At 52.5% G+C, this 19,160-nt stretch overlaps 1 protein-coding gene across 1 annotated transcript; it reads right to left on the bottom strand.

Moving 5' to 3' along the window:
- Window positions 1-2,550: 2,550 nt before the first annotated feature.
- SDF4 (stromal cell derived factor 4) lies at window positions 2,551-18,002 on the bottom strand. The gene is made up of 7 exons (XM_044445437.1): window positions 17,870-18,002; window positions 15,219-15,581; window positions 13,501-13,637; window positions 12,400-12,513; window positions 10,080-10,238; window positions 8,487-8,662; window positions 2,551-4,841 (listed from the first exon to the last, which is right to left on the bottom strand). The coding sequence occupies exons 2-7, from the start codon at window positions 15,524-15,526 to the stop codon at window positions 4,665-4,667; spliced, it is 1,071 nt and encodes a 356-aa protein (XP_044301372.1). The 5' UTR covers window positions 15,527-15,581; window positions 17,870-18,002; the 3' UTR covers window positions 2,551-4,664.
- Between the last annotated feature and the right edge of the window lie 1,158 nt (window positions 18,003-19,160).

Genomic DNA, 19,160 nt, shown 5'->3' with positions numbered 1-19,160 from the left:
CTGGGGAAAGCTGAAGGCAGGGGGAAAGCGAGCGCAAAGATGAGATAACGGAAGCCCACCCGGAATCAACAAAGCCACTGTGGGGGGCTTTCCATTCACAGGGTCCCCCGATGTCGGAGAGGACTCGACAACACGCAACAAAAGCCACTAAAGGATTCTCCACTAGGGCTGGGCCCCCGAACGTTTCGTTGGGAGCCCCACATTTCTGCAGGGCCCCCCGTCCACCAACTGGCTGCCCGCGGGCACTGGCTGAAATAAGTATTTGAGGCCTTCAGTGTTCTGTCCACAGCAGCTGGCCTTTTGCCCATGTGTGATTCACCTCCTGCGGCCCCCACCCAGCCTCCCCACCCCCAAATTTTTTTAAAAAATTCCTCCACTCCAGGTCCACGCACCGCTTTCTACAAATATGGGGGTGTTCTCAATGACACAGTGCTTTAAACAAACACTCAGAGCAAGAGAGCTAGGCAGCGAGTTGAGTGCGTATGTAAATTAGGTTTTTACCCACTTCTTGGCACGAGCCCCAAAGTTTTCCAGTACTCAGCCATGCCGCCGGGCCAGGGCTGCTACCCTGCAACTGCTGAACGATCACAGGGAGGAAACGCTGGGGCTCCCCCACTCCCAACTAGGCTGCCGAAACAGAAAGAGCAGGGAAAAACCAGGGCGTGTGTGCGCGCATACAGGTGCTTCTGCGAGAGAAAAGTGCCGACTCGGCTCTTGGTGTTCCAGGGTTGAGGCTTCGATGAGAAAGCACCTGCTCCCTGAGGCTACTCTGCCTCTTTTCCAGCCGACAAAGTAACCTTTTGCACCCAAGGAAATCCCAGGGTTCTCGCACAACCGAAGAAAACAGACATCTCAGAATCAGATTCCCAAGCCCTAAGCGGATTGCTCACACATTGCTAACCTAGCAGGCCGTAAGCGTGTGGAGTGGACCACCTCCTCTCATCCGGGGCCCAACGCAGCTAACCACAAACAACCCACAACTCACAACCCAACAAGCCACTACTGGTTCCCTTTGTAAGTGAACCGAACACGGCGCATCAGTGGACCTGGACGCAGGCTCTAATTCCCCACGCTCTCGGCTGTCCTTGAAAGTTGGTGGCCGCCTGAAGCCAGCCAAGGTGGCAAACACAGAGTTCATAACCCAGCAACAAATCATGGTTTGTTTCATGGGTTGTTCACGGCTAACACACCATCACCTGCTGGCATAGCCAGAGCTCAACGATAACCTATCCTTGGCTGTGAGCCATGGAGCAGCATAAAGCCAGCCAGTCTGGGACTCTTTGCAAAATTTCAAAAGCCGTCTGCAAACAATTCGGCGCTCCGGCCAGAGAAGCGCAACCCTTTCCCACCACAAGACTAGAACCACTCTTTCGGTACTACGCAGTATAAAACACCTGGCACAGTGGTATAACAGGTTTGCTTTTGAGGACTGCAGAAAATTCACCGACAGAGGACAAAGGTGCTGCTTACCACAATTACCTGAAGAAAGTTAGTGGCATTGAAGTCCGGAGTCTCCAATGCTTCAGGGACAAAGTTGGAACTTACCTCTCTTGAGAAGGGACTTAAGTTAGTCCCCCTTCGCATGACAAGGCTAATTTCAAAGAATTCACGGTGAGGATCACTGGGGCAGCTGAAACCAGGGGAAGTAAGAGAATCCAATTCACACTGGATGCTCCGCTCGTCGCATCCTTAAATCTATGTCCTTATACACAAAATTAAGCACGTGGAGTACCTGCATTCACCAACTTTGCTCCTCTTCGGGGATCCCTGAATTCTGGACCCGTTTGGGAATTTGAGAAACTCATCAAGGCGCCACCCCAAAACACCCATTTGCCACTTCTATGCCTGCGTGAGCACACCTTGTTCGGCAAGCTTTCGATTCCTCAACACTGCGTTGCCAGCCCGGCAAATTGCTGGAGGCGAGTTCCAGCGAATGCTTCTTTTGAACGCGTGCTTTGGCAGCGCGCCCTCATTTCTGGGCGAGGAGGTTATTCCCGTGCTAAATTTTGTACTGGGACAGCCTTCCATAGTTACTCATGTGCGTGGTCTTGCATTTACCTGCTCCGTGGAAGCCGACCAATGGAAAGGGAAACAGACTCTCTGCACCCTTTTACTAGCTGAGAGAGTGATCTTTACACCGGAATGGGCACTGCAACGGACTGAGAATCCTATGACGCTTCTGAGAGATGAGTGGGTGTCATTCAGACACAAGCACCAAGCAGTTAATTGCTAGAAATGTGTAGGTATTTTATAGAAATCCATCTGCACGTCTCCCATGCCCTGGGATCCATATGGTGGGGGGGGGGGCCTTTACCCTACCTCACCTCACCTCACCTATTATCCACACTGAGCAGCCGGGAGATCCTTCTCGTCATATCCTTCTAACTGAAGATAGGAGGAACAGACACGGAAACCTCCTGCGCCTGGAAAAGCACGCTAGCACGAAGCTGCCAACTTCTACCCACTTGCACCCGAGGTCAAAAGCCGCCCCCCCTTCTACGCACAAAGCCTTTAAATTTTAAGAAGGAAAAAACAGAATACACACAAGAATATGTATTTACATTATATTAAGGGGATAAAATTCAATCAGACACCTTAAGCTGCAATTTCAGAAGAACAGGCCATTGCTTTTGTCGGGAGGGCAAGAGCAGAATAAATCCATTTAAATGAAATTAAAGTATCAGTGGCCCCAGCCAGCAATAACATGAGTGAGGGGGGCATCTTTAAGGCTACAGAGCGCTGTCTGAGCACAGTCCGAGTGCAAAAAGTAGCCAAAGCGATAAAAGGTGTTACAGTCTACTCCTTGTGAGGCTGAATGTTAAAATATTGAGAAGGCAAGCTGGAGGCGCAGAAACTTATATGCATCATTCTGCTGGCAGAGAGAGGCAAGGAGATTTGGCCCAATGTCTTCCAAGGTACATCCTTTTTCACACAAATCAGCAGGGCACAATCCAACTTCCGCAGGGCTGTACCACTTCGAGTCAGGAGAAACTATCTGCCTTCGAAAAAGTCTCGCAATGAGCCTGTCGGAGAGACGGAGAAGCGCACTCCCCATTCTCTCCTGAGCAACCTTTCCGTCAAGCTCGACCAAAACGCCTCCACCTTGCAACGGAGCAACATCACCGCTGGGATGCAGCTCCTGGGAATGAGGCCCTCGGCTGAAAAACGGCCGGCAACTCTGCCTTACGATGGCCACGCTTTGAAATCCCAGCCATTCTTTCTTTCAGGGCCTGGAAACACTGTTAGGCCTCACGCAGAACGTTTTTATCCCCACCGAGCGTGTCCTAGGGCGAGCGTCCTGAGATGGGGGGAAACGGGCCGTGGCAGAAATAAAGGTCAGGTCGGAGGGAGAACCCACTCTTACATCCGTGGAACAGTCAAGTTGTGAGCTCCTGCAACAGTATTTGGCTCACACAGGGTGGTGGGTGGGGGCGACTGGAAGACGCCAGCTCCCCTTTCCAGGCACATTAATACAGGCAGGCTGAAATGCTGCAGGCCAGGAAAAGCTCAGGTGGTCTACCTGACTGCGCTCAATAATTCTGCCGATCCAGACCGCCCTTCCAGCTGAAATCAGAGACGCCAACCCGAGGTAGCACACGAGATTTCTCCACGGAAGGATGGCGGTGGGTCCTTTGCTCTCCGCGCTGTGAAAAGGCTTCTGGGGGGAGCACACAAGAAGCCAAGACTGTGGCACAAGCCAGAATACACTGCTGGAGTGCATCGAGCCGCTCCAGCCGATCAAGTTCGAAGTGGACGTTCACGGCCGCCGCACCGGGGACATCCACGAATACTGACGCGACTTGTGTGCTTGTGGGAGAAGCATCATGGGCCTTGTAGTGCTTGCGGCGCCCCATCGGGTGCCGTGAAAAAAGACGCGTGAATTAATTTTGTCAAAGACGCAGGAACGTGTTGATGAGGGACTCGTTTTCGAACGGGGAGCGCGAGTCACACGGGTCAAAGCAGCTGGCAGTCCTCGCGCTAGAACACCACCGACGGGGCCAGCCAGTTTTCTGCAGGCTGCTCTGCTTTTGAAACACACACGGGAGAAAGAGGCGTGGAGGAAAATCAGGTGGCCTGGATGGGAACGCAAGGGAGGGAGCACGATGCAGAAGTCTCGGAACAAAGCAACCCAGTCAACCCCCTTTCAGACCATCTGTCTAGCGTTCCTCTCGTGGGACCTTCCCCACCATCCCATGGGGACACAGCCTTCCTCGCGGGACCGCCAGGTCTCCTGCCACGCTGCTCCCTCACACCCATAATTCGAACAGATCACTGTGATTTTGAGGACACAAGTGGCAGGAAAGTGGTCCTCGCATGTTCGACAGGACTTCCAGAAGTCAAGCGCGCGCGCGAGATAGAGAGAGAGAGAGAAGAGCAGAGCTTCAAAGGGAGCAACTGAACTCCGAGGAGGAGAAATGGCCAGATTATAACAAAAGCAGGAACCTTTCCAGATCCTACCCTGAAGACTTGAGGGCGCCTTCTCCTCTCAAGGGGAGAGACGGGCAGCCTCTTCTTCAATATATGTGGACGGCTTTCTCTGGAGGAAACACTGTCTAGAACATCACATGGTATACACGCAGAACACAGAAATAGCAGCAAAGGGTTACTTTCATTTCTCATTTGTAGAAAGCAAGGAGGTGTGTCGAGCGCCTCGGTCCGAGGACTCAAAATTCCTCGTGGACGTTCCGGGCGTAGTCCATGAGCTTGCTGCCCGTGAAATACTCGCTGTATTTCAAGATCTCCTCGGGCTGCAGGTGGTGGTCCTGATTCTCGTCGGCCACAGCAATCATCTGCTTCGCTTCGTTCAAGGCGTTGTATTCGTTCATGGGGTCCATGTATTCCTGGGGGGAAGAGAAAAAGAATGGTTAGCCAAAGGGCCGCCATCTTCCCAGGCTCCTTGTACAAGCAGGCCGAAACGACTAGTTTGTTTATTTCAAGTTTTTATATGCCGTCCAATACTAAAAAGTCTCTGGATGGTAGATTGACTTTGTCATTGAAGGAGAAGGAAGATACTGATTTCTATCAAACTTGGGACTCTTTCTATTACTGGCTAGAGAAATGGGACTCGCATATATTTAAATCTGTTTCTAAGTCATCATAAATGGAAAAAAATGTGGGGGCTAACCCAGCAGGCCCGATGTTTCTGATGTGTTTTTTGTTTTTCTTCATTTTAGGGTTATTTTGAATAAAAGTTATTATAAAAAAATAAAGTCTCTGGATGGCTTACCAAAAAAAAAAAAATCAAATCCACAAGGTACTTTCAGTTCCCTTCCACGAAATCTGTTTGATCTACTGCAGCATCCTCATTTTAGCTGCCAAAATGAGAATAAATCTTTAACCTTTTTCCTGGAAGACACGGCCTGGTGCCAACTACCTTGGGTTTTGGAGAGACAGGGCCCCCCGGGCAAAGACCTGCTGCTGAATGGAGCTCAGAGAGTAAAGCATCAAGATGATTTCAGACACTTTATTTTATGGGGAAATGCTGATTTTTCAATCCGTGCTCAATTCTTCTAAATATGCATAAATGGGAAGGTAAGTCTACAAGTTGGCGGAATCAGCGCAATTCAAGAAAAACCGGTCTGTTGTGGAATCCGCTGGTCAGATTCTGGGACATGCAAATTCATTCGACTCCAGTGAGGATTTCGGCAACGTCGGCGTGAGAAGGGAGTGTTCTTGTCGGTCAACCCAGCCGTGAACCAGAAAACCCTCATGGATAAAGCCATATTCTGCGCCTTGACGGAAATACGGGAGGTAAAATGCTGGCCTCCCTTTTAGGACTGTGTACGGTTTAAGGAGAGGAAGCCCATGGAAGACTCTGAGAGCATAGAATACTTCGTCGGATGAAATCTCAGTGCTTGGTTTGTTAGAAATAAAAGCGATCCAACAAAGCTAGATAAAATTCATTCCGCTTCTGGCATGCTGCGCTCTGGAGATCTCGGCGACCCACCTGGGAAGTGAGCCAGCGGGGAGCTGATTCAGGTTAACCAGAAAAGTATGTCAGCAGAATAACCCAGACGAGTGTGGTTGGAGATATGAAAACCCCAAGACACAGCCTCTCTGCTTCTGGAAACCCCCGAGAGAAATGCCCAGAAATTCAGCAGGGCCCCCTAGAGCATCTGCGTCGACACCACAAAAAGAAGGCTGCTCAAAGCAGCCAGACCTTGCTTTTTCTTCCCCAGGCCTAACGGTATCAAACGGCAGGCTTTTCCCATGCGAACCGGCCAGCGCTTTCACGATTCGGGTGCAAGGCTGCTACACAGGTGGATCCAACCACTGCACAGGTTTCTCTAGCCAGCAAATGACCAGCAAAGTGGGAGAGGGAAGCCACTGCACCACTGGGAAAAGGATCAGTCACTTCTGCTGAGGACCCACTCAGCTTTCCCAGAACGGCTTGCTTATCCACGCCACACCTGCCGCCGCGGCACAGCCCTCCGACAGGCGACATCACAACACTCTCGCTGATGCCAGCTTCTTTGCCATGAACTCTGCATATGCTCTGAAACCCATGATTCTAATCAGCTGCAGTGGCTTGGCACTGGCCTTTATTTGCAGTTGCTGCTTTCCGCTGCCTTCGCCTTGTCTTTTCTCCCAGTTAACATCTTTTTGGGCTGCATTTTAAAAGGGAAACCCTCACTGAAACTTCTTTCCCCATATGAAGGATGGTTACCAAGCAACTGCTTGAGCTCCAAGATTTTCACAATTTTTTTTCCCTTGTTAAGGCCTATGTTTCTAGTTCTGAGCAAGAAAATCTAGGAAAAACAAGCATACATCGAAGTATTCTTGCTAACTGGTGGCCATCTATCAGAACGTCTTTCTGGTGAGGGGAACACTTGCTACCAAAATCTTTCTCCCGTTCCCAGATCTATAAGAGTTGCCAAAAAGGGGGGGGGGTTAGTTCTACACCTCATCAACATGGTATTTATGTGGGGCGGCTAACGGGCAACTTGTCAGTCAGATAAATGGGTGCAAGTGAGCAACAGCGAGTTTGAAGGGATGCGCTTCCTGTGACCTTCCCACGCTGGATTCTCCAAGAACCGCCCCCCCATTGGGTGGAAGGGGACGGACGGACGGACGGACGGAGAGAGAGATCATCTCACACACTTCAGCTTTTAAAAAAAATACAAGCCCCAAATTCTTTCAAAGCATAGCTGAAATATCTAACTGCATGTCACGATGTCGTTTTGTTTTGCTGCTTTGGGTTCGACAGAAGAAAGGACTCAAGTTGAAGGCAGAACACACGCCTAATCAAGATGTTTACGCTGCACAGCTCCTCAGGAAGCAGAGATGCTCACAGGAAGACTGATCACCTGGCTTGATAAAACCCTCAGCCAGGAGCAGGAAATCAGAAAACGGAGTCCATTTCTCCCTGGGCTTCTTTCCAGACAAGAACCTGCACTGTGGGGCAAATGGCCGGCTTGTTCCGAGAGGGGCGACTCCGCTTGCCTCGGCCCTTGGGGGGCGCAGAGAGATTGAGAGCGCGCAGGCCTGGGCAAAACAGTGGAAAATGATGTGCTTTGCAGGGGATTTTAATCAAGATACACGGTGCGCATAAATCAGGTTCTCGTTTGAGTAGTATGCTGGGGGAGTGCGCGCTCATGAAGTTCCCAGCTGGTCCTCCCAAGCCCAAAGCCAGAGCAGCTTTTCTGGGTTTCCACGGCCCACTACAATCGGAGCCAGAGAGAGGGGCTGCGGGACACATGCTCCAATAAGTCGCTCCAAACTGTCACAGATGGGGCACCCCACTCAGTGCGGCCCCCCGGCAGAGGCGCCCAGAGACCCGCCCAGCTCACTTCCGTGGGCTGCGCTTCGGCGATGAGCCTCAAGGCCGCGCAGGTGTTGGCCAAGCTGGACCAACCCCAGGGCTTGTCCCCTCTGACATGGGAAGGGGCATCAGGCCGGGTGTGGAGGCTGGACCTTCCTCAAGAGGGGGAACAGGGCCGGCTGCTTAAAGGGGGCCTCTCCTGAAGACCCCAGACCCTAACGGCTCTCCCTGGGCTAGGTCTTGGATGGGTGGATGCCAGGCACCTCCGGGCACTCTGGAAGGAAGCTTCTTATTGCTGGCTGCCCGGTCTTGGCCAGGCCCAATTCCAGCAGCTCACGCTAATATCTGAAGTCCTTGCGGCCAGCTCAGCTGAAGGTTCATCCCCCATCTACCTGCCTAGACCTACAACCAACCTCAGCTGTCCTCCTTCAGTGGGTGGACTGCTCGCCAGGTCTCTTCTGTTGCAGCTCATTCCACAAACCCTGTGCCACGTGACCAAGCGTGCCTGGGGGGAAGTCAGCTCTTACCAGCCCCAGGGAAGGGCCCGTTTCCCCAGGCTACTGAGTCCCAAAGCTTTGCTTTTAATTCTGTTCCTGATTTTAAATGGTGCCACTGCCGAGAAGTTTTGGTTCTGTTTCAGCACACTGAGTGTTACGGTTTTAACGGCGCCGAGTGGCTCGGAGCCCGCTGGCTGCAGAGCGAGGCGGAAACAGGCCCAACCAACCTCCAACTCCTCCATGGTGACGATGCCGTCGTGATCCCCATCAATTACTTCTTCAAACTCCTTCTTTCGATCTTTCACCCAGTCATCGTCGATATCCTGGGCCTGCTGGTTCTCAACGGTGCCCACGGGCAGCGAGATGAACTCAGAAAGAGTCAACTTCTTATCGCCATCCTGATCTGCGGAGTGGAAACGTTGCGTATCAGAGAAGAGAAAGAGGAAAAGGCCCCACGCTAAACATGAGTCATCTTTGCTTTCCCCTCTGCTCGGCTCCAGCTCGATCAGACACCGTCGCCAAGGGACATCCTGTTTTCAGAGTTCGGTTTCCACAATGCAGCTGGGAAGGTGACGGCGGTGACGGCACAGCCGGGAAGAGCTGAAAACAATTTGGCGGTTCAGGTTTAATTGTGGGGAGGGGGGCTCAGAGGCAAACAGAAGCTCCATCGCTGCCCCTTCACCTTTCAGGGATACAAGAGCCAATAACGGGCAGCCCCCCGGCCTGGCTGCCGCCACCAGCATTCCCCCAAGGGCCTCTGAGCAACTCTGCATCGTGGCGGAGCAACGCCCGGGGGGGGGGGCAGCCACAAGGGGCAAGAAGCCCGACAGCACAGCCACTATTCCAGGGGTAACCAGGTCCAAAAGGAAAGGGGGCAAACCCCACTGAATCTCCAAGGAAGTGAAGAGTCAGTAGTGCAGGCAGGGGGTGCCTCACTCTTAGACCCCCTTGACATATCCTTGGCTTCGCTCCTCTTACCCCACAAGGGGAGGGGGCGAGAGCCAATGATCCGGCGCTGTGGCGGCCGGAGGCTGGGCTGGGGCTCAGGGAGTGGGCTTCTAGGTCCCCAGCCAGCCAGGAAGCCCCAGGCGGCTTCAGGCTCAGCCTCAGCCACCACATGGGATGGCTGGGAAGCTCAACGGAGAGCAGGCGACCTTGTCACGGTACCCCAGGTGCTTTGCAAGGGGGGGAAAGGTGAGACAGAAAATACATCGTAAATATTGGTGATAATCTGAAACATTTATCCCAGTGGGAGAAGTGCGCACCAGTGGGCACCCAGTGGGAGACAGAGGGGGGAAGCGCCAGTTCGAGTCCCCTCGTGAGAGGGTCATTATCCAGTTAAATCTCAGGGGTTTCGGGGAGCGGGGGAAGAAGAGGGATAAGGAGCTACTAGGAGAAAAGGGGCAATTAAGCTAAATTGCAAGCTAAGAAAGAAGGGCGGAGGGAGCCGCCTTTTGCAAGAGTCCCTTTAAGCCTGCACGGGTCGTTCAGGGTTTTGTGACCGGCATTCTGGCAAGGGCTGAGGCAGGCGGAGGTGAGAGGAGGACACCCAGGGGCAGAAGGAAGCAGAACGGCCAGGCAAGGCACAACAGCACCACCTCCTGGCCGTGCAGAGCCCTGCAAGGGTAACAGGTAATTCTTTGCTGGGTCGTTGACCAGCCAATAAATGCCACACAAAAATACAGTGAGTTAAAAAAATAAGAAAAACACGGTACTAATCAAATTAAATCATCAAGATAAGAAAATAAACGCATTCTGCTAGAACCCAACAACATTTAAGAGTTAATGCTACTGTGCAATGTACAAACTAAGAGGCCCACCCAGATCTCGGACGATTTCCTTCACCATAAACTTCAGCATTCCTCTGCTGTGCTCGGGATGAAGGAACGATAGGAATTCTTCCTCGTTCAGCAAGAGGTCGGCAGGCGGATTGTCGGCCTGATACCAGCGGTCTTTCAAGTTATCCAGGACTTCCTGCGCTACAAATCAGGGAGGGGATAGAAAGATCAGTTTCAAGGGAAGGAGGAGGGTGCTGTACTGTTAACGTTAGAGGAGAGGATGAAGGACTTTTTGCATTCTGAATTTTGTAAAGCACTCTTCCTGCATTTGCACAAACAACCCCGGTTCGCTTGCATCCAACTTTGAAAATTATCTCCAATCTGGCATCTACCTGATAGTAGACAAATCCCAGCGAGTCATCCAGCATTCTGTACATGCTGGGGAACTAGTTTCCTGCAAAGTCCAAATTATCTCAGTGTTTTACGAGCTTGCCAAAGAGGCAAGATTAAAATGTGGAAGCAGGTTTGGTTTGTGGAATGGCGGTGGAGGCAGAGAAAGGCCAGAGAGGCATGCCAGGCACCAAGTTTATACTCTTTTTGGCGCCAGGCCAAAACCTTTTTATTTAAGCTGTATTTTAAAATTTAACAACTTTTAACCTTCAGTTGCTCTGTTTGTTTTTATTGTTTTGTTCTGTTTCAATTATTTATTAGAAATTGCTGTTTTGATTGTTCTTTTAAATATTGTACGCTGTCCTGAGATTTTTGTATAATAGGACGGCATACAAAAGCAGTAACGGAAGGACGGACAGACGGAAGGGGAAGGAAGGATCTCCAGCAGCATCTTGCTTCTGAGAGGTGCCTACGACTGAGCAACAGGGAGCACAATATGGAAGGGGAAGCTGGAGCAACAGCAGAGTGCCAGATGGGCTTCCCTGCCCCGTATGGCACGTTCTGCTAGACAGAGCGATTCCGGCAGTGCACACAAAATGCATATGGATGAGACTCAAGTCTTTACGAAATAAATATTGACTGACTCATTTCAGATTGGATGGAACAACAGACGAGCAAGCTGGTGCGTGCGGAAACTCTGGAGCCTGTCCCAGCTCTGCCGAAGCTTTCCCCTGTACGAGTTTGTTTTGATCTGCGCTCTGGCATGCAGAGTGAATTGCCATATTCATCGTCAAAGTGCGACCGTTTCTTCCAAGTGCCCTACTTCTATTCGGCAGGGACGCACTTGGTGGCGCAGCTTTGCCTCACTGCAAGCAAAGGTCGTTCTCGGTGGGTGTTCTGTGACCCTTCCAGTGTGGAACAAAAGCAAAAACAAGAATTGGAGATACAGAGTGCAGAATTCAGATTCCAGAGTGCCTTGAGTAGGGGTTTTTTTTAAAAAAAAAAAATCAAGTTTCTAGCCCTTTGGGTTGTAAAGAGATGCACAAGCGTGCAGTCGACACTGCGCGAACCCTCAGGCCCAAAGGGTAGCTGAAAACGTCTGCAAGCAGAGGTGCAACGGAGTCCTGGATTTTTTCCCTGCAACTACCAAGTTGAACAGCAAAAATGGCGGACGTTTTCCAAATCGAGCAGAGCCTGAAGTGCCTGATCCTGCCTCATCTTGGAAGCTAAGCAGGGTCCAGGCTGGTTGAAAGCTGGAAGGGCGACTTAAAACGTGAACCACCCAGAATGCTTCAGCTATGGGTGTTCTAGAAATACAACAACAACAAGAGCTTCGGAAGGGAAGGGAAGGCAACTGCAAGAGATACAGGATAGCTTATACTGAAATGGCAGGCACATGGTAGGCATGTCATGAGCAGAGCCGGCTGGAGCCAAGGGTCAGACTAGATGACCCAGAGACCCCTTCTGACTCTGAGTTTATATTCTTTTCGGCGCCAAGTCAAAACCTTTTTATTCACTTATTTTAAAAATCAGTATATTAACGCTTTAACATTTTTACCGGGATTATGTTATTTATTTATAGATATGGTTGTTCTACTGTATTTTGATTTTAAGGATTGTAAGCCGTTCTGAGAGGCCATGCATAAGGGACAGCATACAAAAGTTTTAAAGAAATAAATGAATTTTTGCCAGATGCTCACTGCTCCCTTAGGTGGTGACAGTGGACCGTGGTTTGCACAGACCCCAGTCTGGAGCCCAAACCATGGTGCAAGGTGTCATGGCAAGAGTGTGGGGCGGAACCTCTTGCGGCCCAAGCGCGGCCTTCACTTTCAGAGCTCTGAAGGGGTGCGGCTCTGGAGGATGAGCAGGACAGAATGAAGTGTGACGTCCATTACATCCAGGTGGAAACCTAGCTAATTAACCAGCAGAAGTCAGAGAGAGAGCGAGAGAAGAGCCTCCCGCAGCCACTTACTTTCCTCATCAATCTTTAACTCCTCGTTATTCTTGATTTTTTCGGCAACTTCCTTTTCATTCAGCCCTTTACTTGCCAAGAACTTGATCTTATACTCATCCCAGGACACGTGACCTGGAAAGAAAGGAAGGGGCTCGGGAGGTGAAGACGTCCGCAGCTCATGCAGGTCAGGTGCACACCTGGGAGGGATCAAGGCCTCCCAAAAAGACTGATGCTTCCGCCAAGGCAGGGAGCACACGCCGCAGTTGGGTTTTGAATCGAACTATCCCTTTACCGTGATGCTACAGAAGGTCTCCCAGGGAACACCAGAATGCCCGCTGCCCAGTCCCAGAAAACAGCCAGGGGCCGCATTCTGTGGCCGTTTTTCTCCATGCACTTGCAGGAAAAACAGAGCGCTGCCATAGACCAGGTCGGGCCGTTGGTGAAACCAGGCTGGTCGGCAGTGGCTCTCCGGGGGCTCCAGCGGAGACCTCTCTCATCAGCTGCTGCCTGATCCTCTTGATGGGATTTGCCGCTTTCCCTTTCTGCCGGGAACTAAGCCTTTGGGGAGGCAGGATGGCCCAGGTCGGAGGCAAAGCTGCGCAAGAGCAGGATTGCTATGAAAGACTGGCGGGTGTCCTGCGGGGAGCTGGCTGGGACGTGCGTGAACAGCATGCTGGAGCACAGCACAGAGAGGATGGGCGGGGGCCTCTCTCGCCACCCACAGCAACAGCCAAGAGCTCCCGGTTTCTTCCTCTCGACCGTCTTCCCCAGCCTGCCCTTTTCAGACATGTGGGCCTGACGCCATGCAGCCCGGGGGATCCGGCAGCTGCAGCCCAGCCATCTGGGGGACCCAGGCCCTCTCAGCCCCACACCTCAGCCGGATGAGTTTCCTCACCCAGAGGACTGGGGAGGGGCTAACCAGCAACAAGCCAAGCCAGCCTTCCTGGATCCCTGCTGATCGTCTCCCAAATCCCCCCGACGCCCTTCCAGCTCTTCCAAGGAAGGCGACGAAGCGAGGGCGCCCAGGTCGCCAGCCTGCCTCCCCCCTGCTCCCGCAGCCGTGGGGCGGCCCACAACCTGCTCAGCGTGCGCTCTGGTGGCCGAGGCTGCCAAGCCTACCGTCCCCATCGGGGTCCACGGCCCGGAAGTGCATCTTGTTCTCCTCCACCGCCTCCTGGAAGTGCTCCTCCGTCTTCTCCATGATCCAGCGCTGCATCTCCTTCGCACTGATCTTTTTGTCCCTGTTGATGTCGACCCTGTGGGGACCAGCACGAGAAAGTGCTCAGCTCGCAGCGCTCCGAGTGGCCTGGCCTCCGTCCACGTGGGTCCACAGGGAACAGAGGGGAAAACCGGGGTCAGCCACGTGGTCGCTTTGGAAAGTGCGACTCAAACCAGTCTTAGCTAGCAAATGCAGGAGAGCACTGAGGAATAACCCAGCTTCATGGCAGGACTCGTGCTTTAAGGCGAGATAGGCCATTAATAAATGCCCACGCCATGACCTGCCGAACTTTGCAAGAATCTAAATCGCCTTTTTCTCCTCTACCCTCCCATCTTCCTTTCCTTTCATGCCTGCTAGACTATTATGACTATTACTGCACTGCATTTATATCCTGACCTTTTTCCTCTGGTGAGGGCGAAGGGTTATACTGGCAGACGAAGGAGAGAAAGCAAAATGTTCCATTTCTTTGGCAGAAGACACTGCTTGGAAAATCAGGAATGATGTTTGAGGAACACGCTTCCCCACGAAGGCGGACCTGCTCCACTCCTCGCTCACTCGCGAAGGGAAGGGAAGGGAAGCCCCGCTGCTCCTCTGCTCGAGCATTGCAGTGCATCCCTTTTGAAAGGCTTCTGCCATCTCCAGAGCCGTTCCTGATCACATGCTTGATCTCTGCCTTTAGTGGCAGAGATCAGACATCAGGGCTTGCCCTCTGCCACGATCGTCTGCGAGGTCAGGACGGGAGCGGCAGCCCTGCTCCGCACGGCGAGAGGGCCTGGGCCCCGCAGATGACGCAAGCCACTAATCGGCCTTCGAGCTCACTGATCAGCTTTCCGATTTCATTAGTGCCAGCCGCTTATCTGCTATGCACTTAATAATAAACCTTTTAATTTGCCGACAAAGCTTCTGAGGGGTGGTTACCGATCTGGCAGCATCAGAAACGTGGGGCTGCTGATTCCCAGGCAAGATGCAGCTGCAAGGAGGATAGGCCACGCTCCTCAGTCACCTCTCCACCACAATCGGGGCTGTTTACCCACTTTTATGTACAGGCTGGTACAAAGACTGGCGCGCCCTGTTTTAATTTTATTAACAGTCCTCCCTCTGTGTCTGTATTCCAGCTAGACTAGAATAGTTAACCGACGCACACAATTTTCTGAGACACAAGATACACCCCTAACAGATGCTATTATCCCCACAGTGGAAAAGAGGAATTCTGGAGACTGCCTGGATAGGGGGGTAAAAAGTTAACCCTTCCTGGGAGGTGACTGCAGCACATCTTTAGGATACAGAAGGTTGCAGGTTCAAGGACTGGAATCTCCCAGCAGGTCTGGGAAAGAATCATGATGTAGAAACTGGAAAATCACCGCCAGCCAGTGGAAACCAAGGGCTGGCAGTGGTCAATCCCCCAACCGTTGGCCATGCCAAAAAGGATTCCGAGTCCAACGCAATCTACCTGCCACCCCTTGCCGACTGTGTGTTATTACAGTACCAAGCCGGGCAGCCTCAACCATCAGGACCAATGTGAGACAGCACACGCTCTCTCGGCGCTCTGCTCCAACCCACCCCAGCGCCCTCTCGGCCGCCCTGGAGCGTAAACGAACGGGCAAAGGGCATCACGCACTTTGAGAATATCACCATGAGCTTCCTCCTGTTTTTCTGCGGCTCTGAGTCCTCATCAAACTCCTCCATCTCCTTCCCAAGAAAGACCTCCTGGTGGAACTCCTTGTTCAGGTGCCCGTCCATCTCCATCTTGACTCCATTCAAGTGGTCTGGAGGCAGAATTTCATTCTCATCTTTGTTGTCGGCCGCCTTCTCTTTTAGGGCAGAGTTGTTGGCCGGCCGAGCATAGACGTCCATCAGCAGGAACACGAAGAGAAGGGACAAGTAGATGGAGCCCAGGCTGCAGATGAAGGCCCGTTTCGACACCATGGCTCCTTTCGGCAAAACGTCGGCCGTTTAAAACATGGTACGGCAACTGGATAACCTGGGGGGAGAGCAACAGGAGGGCCCATGTTTTCAGAAGGTTTTTATAAGCTTGGAAAGTGAGTTCTGCAACACTCTGTCAGTTGAAAACGCTCCATTTCATCTCATCGTTAACCACAAAGCACAGAGGCTATTCATGAATGCACTACTGAACCCAGGAAGGTCTCGGCAGTTACAGGCAGCCTACAAATACACAAATAAATAATAAATAAAATAAACACACACATATGACCACTTCAAGTTCTGGGTAAGCAGAGGAGAAGCGTATCATGCATGATTCTTGGAGCGGCAAAAGATATAATACACCAATTCTTTCGGGGTACCCTTCTGCTGGGGTTCCATCCCTTCAGTTCTGCCAACTGCAAAAGAGAAATGACTATTCCGTAAGAAGGAGCAAGTACTAAGAAGCGGAACCTGATACGCATGACCAGCAAGTCTGGGCTCTCCACTTCGAGGAGTTCGGCTGCCAAGCTCAGCAGGGTCCCGTCCCCTTTGAAGGGGGCAGCTCCAGGGTTTGTCCCGAGCGTTCCATGAGCACATAAAGGCAAGCAGTGGGCCGCTGTGGGCCCAAGCCAGGGCCTGAGGTCACGGACTCCTGGGCGCCTGTCATCGCCACCTGAAATCCATTTAATCAGGGATGCAGCTCTGGGTGGCTTTATCCAACTTCTGAAACAGACACTGCGAGTTATTAGGATTGCAGAAACCAGAGTATGGCCCAACAGAATCCCATGTTCTGTTGTGTGTTTAAAACTCTGTTCTTTGTCCCTCCACAACCCAGAATGTGGGCTTCAGATTTGCTGCTCCCAGTCTGAGGTTATGAGCACCAGAAATGCAGTTTATTCACTGCCCTGACGACTCGTTAAATATGCTGGCTGGAGCATGCTGGGAGTTGGAGTCCGACACATCTGCAGCTGCTTAGGAGTGGCTGCACTAGAACCTTTGGAAAGACACGTATGGATCACTTTATTTGACACATGGAGAACTATGGGAATGTTTCAACTTCTTCCACAGCAGGAAAACCTTAAGGCTCAGGTCAAAATGCAGAAACCATCTTGACAAGGCCAGCCACACAATCGAACCCTGAGTCTTTACAATGTAATTGTTGCCAGTAACACAAACTCTGGGGTCCAAATAAGCCAACCACCACAGGCAGAGGGATCACCCGCTACCGTTTTCATGCTGCAGTGTTGTATCCAAAGAGGATTATTTTCATGAAAACATAACAAAGCCTTTGCAAACAAGCCAACAGCCAATCCTCAAATAAACATATAATACTTTTTCAACCCAGTCTGCACATTAACAATAGCCCATAAAAGCCTGTGCGTTTGCTTATATTTATTTTCAGAAACCCTGTCACCGGCGGGGGGGGGGGGCTTACAGTAACACAACACTTTTAAGAAGTGGCAGAACTGTTAGTGGAACTTTCTCCCAAAAGGTTTGACTAGCTGAATCTATTTTTAACCCACCCCCCAAAGCTGTTAATCTGCTGTAAAGGGCGCTTTGCAGAAACTCCACCTTATAAAAGAAAAAACAGATTCTGAAAAAATAGAGGGCTACAAAGTTGTTGTGAGCCGCCCCGAGGCTTCGGCGAATGGGGCGGCATAGAAATGTTTTAATAAATACATAATAAAATAAATACTCCGCTATGGACACGGGGAAGTATTCTTTGCAGCAAGATCCTCAGAATTGGGTGGGGAGGGTGCTCCAAACCCCTGCCACATGTCCCCCGAAGTACAAAAACTCTGCAGCCCTCAAACTTCTAAAAAACCAGCAATAAAGAACTTATGGAGACTCATTAAGCACGTGCGCGCGCACACACACACACACCCGTTAGAAAGCCACAAGGTAATTCAGCCAGACTCTGCACCTGCTACAAAGGATGCCATAAAGGCAAACCGCCAGCAGAGTTTTAATAAATGCAGCAGCCGCGTCTGCTGCTGCCCCTGTTCCAAAGCCCAGCACGCCCACCCCCAATTCAGTTTCTTAGGCTCCGAGTAAAAACATTCCGTACATTTCCGGAGAATGTTGTACAAGCCACAAAACCAGAGGAACTCGGGAATGTCCCCGCAAAAGCACCCCGGCGAAGGGCTCGCCCTCCAGCGAAAGGCGCCCTGCAAACGCCCAGGCCCCCCGCAGAAAACGCCCCTCGCTCGTTCCGTGTGGCCGAGCTCCCGGCGGAAGGCGACTTGGCAAAGCCCCATGCAGCCCTCCAACGCCGGCATCCCTGCTCTCGCAGAAGCACTCTGCACATGCCCAACAGCACTCTCAAACGGCGCACTCCGCACTTACTCAGAGGAACTCTTTTTCAGCGGCGCTGAAGAAAACGCAGCACGCCGGCAAGGGACCCCCTCCTGCTGCTCAGAGCCGAGGCGCTCTGCACATGCTCCAAGAGGGCCCCGCAGGCCGCCCACGCTCCGCATGCCCTCCGCGCCGCCGCCGCAGGGCCGTCTCTGCGGGACGCTGGCCGGAAACGCCACTCAAGCAATCGGGGCCCCACCTCTTCCGCCCCGCGCGGGCTGCCCGTGCCCGTGCCCGGCCCGAGCGGCGCGAGGACCCCCGTCGCTCCGCCCCTCGCTCCGCCGCCGGCTCCCTCCCGTCCCGCGGGCCACGCCCTGTGAGAGACAAGGGGCGGAGCGCTTTTTCAAGACCATAAACAAATGAGCAGCAGATCAGGCACTCCGCCGGCGACCCATATTTTGAACGCCCAAGAGGGGCCCTCAAGCAAAGGAAGCCATCTTTGGGGCACAGCGAGGCCAAGGCAGCCATAGTTACTTTGGGCACAGAGACCGTTCTCTCCAGTAAGCTTCCTCATTACCGTACGGCTACAGTATATTTTACGTACGAAAGGTCATCATTTATATGGTGGATCCTCAACACATAAATAATTAGCTACTGTAATCGGACAAGTGCTCCCCTCCACCCCGGCAGCTACTTCAGGCACAGGTGCCCAGAAAAAAGGCAGATATTCATTTATATAACGCTGTTAAATAACGTCCAGCTACTAAGGTCTCGGGACGATCTTACAATAAAAACAGGATAAAATGAAATGAAGCACAGCGTCCGGCTACTTCCAATAAACTAAAACCCACATTAAAACCAAGTCAAACCATAAAATAATGGGAATTGTTTTAAAAGGTATCGACTCGGGCGGAAGGGCCGCTGCGCCCTCACCCAAGATGGCGGCCACGGCGACGTCACGCGCCCTGACACAACTGGGCGGCCATTCCCGGCTCCCGGGAAGGCCGGGCGGGAGAAGGGAGGCCCTCAAAGATGGCGCCAGGCGCTGGCTTCGTCCGCCCGCACCCGGCATGGCGGGCGGGAGGCCGAACGCCCGGGAGGGAGGTCACGTGGCGCCACGCCGCGCGGCTCCTCCTCTGCCCCCGCCACACACACACTTCTGCTCCGTCGCCTTCTCTCTTCCTCCGCCGTCGGAGAGGACGCGGCCCGAAGGAAGCCAGCCGCTCGCCGAGCCAGGCCGCGCCGAGCCGGAGGCGGAGCGAAGACGGCGGGGCAGAGAGCTGTGTGTGGCGGGTGGCGGGGGGAAGCCGCGCGGCGTGGCGCCTGGCGCCACGTGGCCTCC

The sequence above is a fragment of the Varanus komodoensis genome, unplaced genomic scaffold, assembly GCF_004798865.1.
Source record: "Varanus komodoensis strain SLA01 unplaced genomic scaffold, ASM479886v1 scaffold48, whole genome shotgun sequence".
In the NCBI taxonomy this organism is placed as follows: domain Eukaryota; kingdom Metazoa; phylum Chordata; class Lepidosauria; order Squamata; family Varanidae; genus Varanus; species Varanus komodoensis.
Note: the sequence above shows the minus strand (reverse complement) of the source record. Positions and strands in the feature narration are given on the sequence as shown.

Excerpts from the sequence above, each read along its gene's own strand:
- SDF4 (XM_044445437.1), bottom strand. The coding sequence starts at position 15,526 with ATGGTGTCGAAACGGGCCTTCATCTGCAGCCTGGGCTCCATCTACTTG. Across the intron at positions 13,638-15,218 it reads CTCATGGTGATATTCTCAAA|GGTCGACATCAACAGGGACA; the intron begins GTGCGTGATGCC and ends TGGTCCCCACAG. Across the intron at positions 12,514-13,500 it reads CGTGGACCCCGATGGGGACG|GTCACGTGTCCTGGGATGAG; the intron begins GTAGGCTTGGCA and ends CTTTCTTTCCAG.